The 7,635-nt window shown below is 33.8% G+C and overlaps 1 protein-coding gene across 3 annotated transcripts in view; it reads left to right on the top strand.

Annotated features, from left to right (window-relative positions):
* The first annotated feature begins 5,986 nt into the window (after positions 1 to 5,986).
* The window catches only part of HBS1L (HBS1 like translational GTPase), a 78,900-nt gene continuing 77,251 nt past the window's right edge, over positions 5,987 to 7,635 (top strand). For 2 of the 3 annotated variants that reach the window (XM_016155678.2, XM_016155680.2), the window contains exon 1: positions 6,059 to 6,196. In XM_016155678.2, the coding sequence (XP_016011164.2) occupies positions 6,154 to 6,196 (43 nt within the window). In that variant the 5' untranslated portion in view covers positions 6,059 to 6,153. Of the gene's footprint in view, positions 6,197 to 7,635 lie in introns of all 3 variants that reach the window. The other variant, XM_016155677.2, reaches the window with a different exon arrangement.

The raw sequence follows: 7,635 nt of genomic DNA, 5'->3' as shown, positions 1-7,635 counted from the left end.
TAACAAAATGACAACAAATCTACAGTTGAGACTTAATCAAAATTATTCACTACAAACTTCTTTTATTAGTCTTCTCTTTTACTTTGTTTTCTATTGTTTATATACTTCACACTTTAGTATAAAAGTTTAATGTTAAGGGAATGACTCAAATTTTACTACATTATAAGCATTTCTGTATCTCAAACGAGGAGTCCCTCGATAAATAAGAGGTATGGCAGAACTCATATACTAAAGTATTTTCATGAAAACTATTTTTTTGCTCATAATTATTACCAAATTCTTCATAGTAAGATAAACACATTATCAACTGCCATGATTAATCCTATTAGCTCCTGTAGATGCCTTTTATACATTGGTACTCTGTACAATCAATGTCATTGGGTTAGCTAGTGTTCAGTTTGAACAAACTACATTGCTGACACTTAAAAATGCATGGCAAATGAATGATTTCTGCTGTAATTGCAAGTTGTTTGTTCTCTATCAAATATGGACTCTTGAGAAAATAATTTTATTTTTGAGAACTCAATTTCCTCAAATGTATAGTAAGAGGCTTGAACAAAATTTTCTCTGCAGCATCATATTGTATCATATCATATTGTAACATATTTATTTACCCACCCATCGATCCCAATTCTTTCCTTCATTCCAAGCTTACCACTTCCTTTAAGACAATTCCAAAAATTTTTCCTATATAAATTCATTCCACAATGATCATTCTCTTAGTATTCTAATGTATTTTTATAAAAAAATTTTTTTGTACTTATATAGTTAATACATATATTTCATCGCCTTATGACAGTAATAATGCTTTTAATTTCACCATGAAGCATAGATGCATTTGAAAGATGTATGTTGAGTGTTTAAGATGCCAACAAATAAAACTTTAGTTTTTCAAGAAATTTGAACTCACCTAAACTGTAACTTCAACTTTGTGTTCTATGATCCCACACACATAATAGGCTTTTAAAAATATTTCTTGAAAAAATTGTGCAAATATTAGTAGGAGAAACAGTCAGATTCACCACGAAACTTACAAGATTAAGCTTCAGGGCCCCTAACTTCTATGATCTTCTTCCTAGGCTTTGGGACTTATTAGTTCATTCACGCATTCATAGATTTTTGTAAAATTTCAAACTAAGATGTTTAACCTTAATCGGTTAAGACCTCTGTCTCTCTCTACTTTGACTTTTCCTCCAACAGAGACTTAAAACAAACAAACAAACAAACAGCTTTATTGATGTGTGTGATTAACATACCATATAATTCACCCATTAAAGTGTACAATTTTTAAAGTGTTTTTGGTATTTTTACAGAGTTTGGTATATGTATAGGAATAGCATCACAATTTCAGAATAATTCCATCACCCCAAAAAGAAACTGTCTGCCCACTAACAGTCACTCCCCATCTGCCTTTGACTTCCCTACCCCTAAGCAACCATGAATCTACTGTCTGTCTCTATAATAATTTACCTATGCTGGACATTTCACATAAGTGGAATCATGACACATGTGTTTTTTGTAATTGGCTTATTTCACTTAGCGTAATGTATTCAAAGTTTATCCATGTTGTAGCATATTATCAGTACTTCATTCCTTTTTATTGCTAAATGATATTCTACCTTATGGATATATATTGAACTTATTCATCTGTTAATGGACATTTTGCTTGTTCCTACTTTTTGAATATTATGAATAATGTTGCTACAAACATTTTTGTACAAGTTTTTGTTCAAATATGTTTCATTTCTTCTGAGTATGTAAAAGAGACTCTTGTAATCTAGAATTTTCTGTTCAGAGCCTTTATTTCCATATTATCCATGCTCTTGCTCATTCCTTGCAGTTTCTTTCTCCAGAATCCTATTGATATTGCTGATATTGCTGTCTCCAAAGTTATGAAATTCTTCTACCTTACAAATATATTTACAATCAGTCAACACAATGCATTGTATTTATTCCAGTTTTGTACTCAGCACTATATTGGATGCTGGAGATACAAGATAAACTAAAGCGTCCTCCTTTTAAGAAATTTCTATCTAGTTGGAAAGGTGGAGAAGGGTAAAAACAAACAAAGACAATTAGAATATTATTAATGTGTTATATTAGAGACACACAGAGGGTACTTTCAGGACATAGAGTGGTGGTGCTTATTCTGTCAGAGCCAAGGTGTCACAGGATGTGTGATGCTAGTGGAGCTTTCCTAAGCAGTATAAGAAAGCGTGGAGACAGAGGGGCATGCTAGGCAGAAACAATAACATGCAAATGTCCTCGGGCACGAAGAGCATGGAGGGACTTGATAACTTAAAAATAGAAGGTATGGCGTAGAGTGCCTCAGGTAGGGTGGTGGAGTGGTGGCAGGTAAGGTGGGAAACCAGACAGCAGTAAAATCACAATGGAATCCAATGTCTTCCTAAGTATTTGGACTTACTTCATAAGTAATGTGGTTCCATTAAAAACATTTTAAACTGGAAGATTAATTATTACTAGAATACTTAGAACAAGGTGAATCTTTGAAAAGTGAATCCCATATAGAACTCCTGAGCCATATTTATATTATAATTCTATTTCATGATAAAGAGCTTGCTAATCAGATAGCCTGGAATGGTGGTTCAAAGGACCTGCCTGTGGAGGAAAAAGTTTTGACTGGGCATTATTGTTTTGCTGGTATTCCTCATTTAGTAGTTGTTATCTCAATATAAAACTCTTCAACTTTTATTTATTTCTTCTGGGGAATCATTCTGTCTTATGAAGTTCATGACCCTACCATTGCCTTTTCAAGTTTTTGATATGTTCTGCATTAATTTCTATAGCAATACACAGAAATTAAAAATTACCCATTGAATCTTCTTTGAAGATCCTGTTTCAGCTTCCCTGAATCCCTTCTCGTTTGGTTAGTTATGTTGTCAACGCTTCTGTCAAATGTGGAATCCCTGGATGGCCTCAAGCCCTTTGGGAGCAGAGCTTTGTTTTGATGAAGGACCTGTTCACTGGATCTTGCCAATTTTCACTCAGTTAAATATTAAAAAAAAAAAAAAATGAGTAAGTGAGGAAAGTCAGGGGAAATTCCATAGGAAAGCATAAGAATATCATTAGGTCAGATAGAGAGTTTTAGAACTAATTTGGAAGATCGGTAGGAAAATTAAGTTATCTGTTCATGGATTTTACAGATATTTGGTGATAATAATTAGGATAGATTTTTTAAAAATGTATAATCACAATCACAGACCTGCAGAGGACCCCAAAAAGATCTTTCTACACAACTATGTCATTTTATAATTTATAGTATAGGCCATACTTTCTTAGGCATTTACATGTGTGTATATACATATATATATGTATATGCTAACATAGGTATATATGTTATATGCTAACATAGCTAACATTGTTAATTTTTATTTTCCAATTGTTTATTTCCTGTTATATAGAAGTATAACTTTTTGTATACATTGATGGTACTAATTACTTTATTAATTTTAATAGTTTAATTATATACTTTTACTTTGAAATTTTAAAAAATATTTACAACAGATTAAAAAATATACAAAACAATTAGAATTAAATCTTCAGTACAAGACCACTCACTGAAAACTATGAAGTATTATTGACAAAAAATTAAAGAAGACATATAGAGATATATGATGTACATGTGTTGAAAGACTGCATGTTTGTAGCAATGTTAAAATGTTAATTTTCCCCCAAATGATCTACAGATTCAACAAAATAGTAGGCAAATTCCCAGCAGAGGTATTTGTAGTAATTGATAACCTCATCTTAAGATTTATACGTAAATTCCAAGGACCTAAAATGGCTAAAAGAACTTTGAAAAAGAACAAAATTAGAGGATTAACACACTACTTCATACTAAAATTTATAAAGCTACAGTAATGACAATATAGTTTTGGTGTCAGCCTACGTAAATAAATCAGTAACTCAATGAAACAGAATGGAAAATTGAGAAATATAACACATATATATTGACAACTGATTTTTGATTAAGATACAGATGTAATTCAGTGGAGAAAAGACCTTCTTTTCAACAATGGTGGTGGGACACCTGAATATACATATGTAAAATTGAACTTTGATTCGAACCTTACACCATATACAACAATCAACTGAAAATAGATCGGAAATTTAAATTTAGAGCTCAACACTGTAAAACTTATGAAAAATGTTGTGACTTTGGGTTAGGCAAAGATTTCTTAGACACGAAATCAATAGTATAATCTATTATAAAATAATTGATAAATTGGACTTCATCAAAATTAAAAACTTCTGCTATTTGATGTACAGTATAACAAAATGAAAAGACTGGAAGAAGTAGCTCCATATCATATATCCAACAAATAAATTGTACTCAAAAATATATTTTAAATAAACTTCTCCAAAGTAAAAAAATAAGAAAACAAGTAACTCCCTAAAAAGTGACAAAGAGATTCAGACACTTCACCAAAAAGGATATAGAAAAGTCAAATAAGCACAATATCTTTAGACCATACCAAGTGATGGTCTAAAACTTAAAACTTTCTGAGGAAATCAGTGAAAGTTTTGCTACTGAGGCTTTATTGCTTGAGGTAAAATAAAGTCTTTAAGTATTTAGAATTTTAAGGGAGTACATTATTGATGATCCAGAGGCAAATTACACACTATCCCTCAGGCATAAGTAATGTTTTCTTCTTCATTGCTCCTGTAGTTCTGTTTATGTGGTCAATTTATAACTCATCTACTTCATAACTCAGTTACACTGAGGCTTATAATTGACAATTACAGTGGGCCAGAGGTTGCCATTTGTAGTTTAACATCTAAAATTTTAAAGCACCTAAGATTTGTGTGAAATCCTCTCACATAATTATTCACAACTTTATGAGTTAGGTAGTATTACTATCTATTTTACTGACAAAGAGACTGCAACATAAAAATTATCTAAAAGTATAAAAGAAAAACACTTAGGCCATAAAATTAGAAACTATATTTTGTGTAAAATTTATGTAAAATTTTGTCTTGGAGCTACATTAAGTAGCAATGATAGTTAAGAACATTTGGTAGACACATTCAAGTGTATAAATAAACTACATTTCGAGCCACTTACAAATATGAATTGAATTTGTATTCTTATTATTTCTTTCTATTATGGAAAATGAAAAGCTGATTAAGCTTTTAATTCATTTCTAGAATTTTAAATTTACCTTTATGTAAAGTATCACCATTTCAAAAAACACAAGCTAAAATTGTAGTTTAGCTTTTGAAGTTTAGTTTGTTCAGTATGATAATGAAGTGTTTTTTACATAGCATCATTCATCTTGTGTTCTAAGAAATGAGGACATTTAATAGTAGGTTATAGATTTATTCATCAGCATTCTTCATTACCATGTAAGTGGTCTTAGAGGTACTGTCTAAAAAGCTATATTTAATATTTTGAGAATGTTACACACAATTATACGTTAAATGACTACTTAATGAATCCTTTTTTATGATGTTGATGATAATCGTGGACATTGCCAAAGGCAGACGGTTGTTTACTGGAGCTATTAGTGAAGGACTCATATACCTGAAACCATTACGCGAAAGCGCGGTCACTTATCGCAGCTAGATTCTCAATTTAAACACATACATCCATTTAAAAAGAGTATTTTTCCCCCTCTAAAGCTTAGGCTAATTCTTAAAACAAACACACATAAATTCATTAATGTCTATTATGGGCCTAAAAAGGCCTTAAAGATAGAAGTTAGATCAAACCAGCTCTTATTCAGCACACAGTCAACTTTTTCAACAGTTAAAATTTGGAAAATAACCTGAAGCGCGGGCGTAGGTCAAGGTTACCGTTTCATAAGATTTGTCTAAAGCAACAACAAATCGTGAGCACTGAACTTTCACCTCTTTGGAATCCCCGTCAGTCAACCTGCGTAAAGCGGGGCCACGCCCAAACTCAACCCCTATATGCGCGAGTGCGCATGCGTTCCCAGCGAGGTGGGTGACCCGGAGAGGTTGCCGTCGCGCAGTGCGCAGACAAGACGTTGCGCGTGCGCAGGCGCTCGGAGCAGAGCCCTGCCGGAAGCCAAGATGGCGCATAGGTGTTTTCCAGGCCACAGTTGGCGCCTTATCAGTATCTGAACGGGTATTTTGCAAGGAGCTGTGGGGAACGTCTTCTTCACCGCCATGGCTCGGCATCGGAATGTTCGAGGCTATAACTACGATGAAGGTAGGTTACAGGCTTCTGCTGGGATATCATTTTCTCCATTCCAGCCGGGATCCCAGCTTACTTGGCATCCACTTCGATATGTGAGTTCCTCGTCAGTGGTGCCAGGCTGGAATTCAGAGGGGGCTCAGTTGGAGAAAATAATAGGACATTTGAGTTCCAGGGAATGGCACTGTTTTATATCGTGATTTCTGTCCTCTGGGATTGAGTTTATTTAGGGCGAGGGAAGTGCCCTGCAGCGTCATATGGGATGGACATATCGCGAGGTTGGGATCCGGTGGCATTTATGCACGTAAGCGTTAGCACCTCTCTCTCCTTTTGTTTTCTCCCTGGTCGAGTACACGTTTGCCTGCTTTAGCTCGTTTTCACGCCCTCCCCCCCCCCCCCCCAAAAAAAAGGCCCATGAAACGTAGCTTATTGGTAAAACACGGATTGGTTTAATAGTTACATTCAGTTGTTTTGCTGTAGTGTTAGATTTACGTGATAAGTCTTTCGTGTTTGTTCATACATATTTAGTGCAGAATCTGGTTTGAGCTAACATTAATTTATTTTCTATGAGTTTCAAGTTAAATTAGAAATTTAGCAGATGGTGTAAAAAGATACATATTAAAAAAATCCAAAGAGTAAACCAATTAGGTGATCATAGGTATATAGTTAGTTCTTGGTTGATTATTCGCAATATAATCTTATTTTGGGTAAAAAAAAGCAGTACTAGAAGAAAGAAGACTTCAAAAAAGACTTAACCGATTGTAAAAAATTATGCACATGAATGTTCCCTAGGAGTTTAAAAGAAGTTGGAATTAGGATAAACACAGCATACATTGGATAATTGTAGCCATCACCAAGCATCATACAAACTAAAATCATAAATATGATCAAGTGCAGATGAGGAATAAAGACTTATTGCTTTGTAAAGGGCAGAACATATAAGTGTGCCTAATATATTGGTGGTTATTGATACTCCCAACAGATTATGGTGGTTATTACTGGCACTCCCAGCAGATTATTGTAGAACATCACTATACGCTAACCAAGGTGAAGGGTAGCTAACACTATGTGCTGCCCTTGGAGACTGTAACTCAATCAACCTGGCACATGTTAGATTTCTGATGTTCACTTCAGAATGGAAGCCCTTTTAAGTATTACAAGGGATGTAAGTATTGCATGTGGACCATGGGTACCTGAGAAATAACTTGAACCTGGGAAGTATTTTTGCAGGTATGATATAAAAGACATGAATAGGCCTAATTACTACTTATTCATTTCTTTAATATCATTTCCTCAGCCAACATTAATTGAATGCTTATTCTTCATTAATTGAATGCTTATTCTTCATTAATTGAATGCTTGGAGTACTGTTCTAAGCGTTGGGGACCGATAGTAAGATGTTTGAAGGAGTCTAAAGGGAGAGATACACAAGTAACATGATTAGAGCATAAGAT

The sequence above is a fragment of the Rousettus aegyptiacus genome, unplaced genomic scaffold, assembly GCF_014176215.1.
Source record: "Rousettus aegyptiacus isolate mRouAeg1 unplaced genomic scaffold, mRouAeg1.p scaffold_m13_p_1, whole genome shotgun sequence".
NCBI lineage: Eukaryota > Metazoa > Chordata > Mammalia > Chiroptera > Pteropodidae > Rousettus > Rousettus aegyptiacus.
The sequence above is the reverse complement of the archived record's forward strand: the minus strand, read 5'-3'. Positions and strand labels throughout refer to the sequence as shown.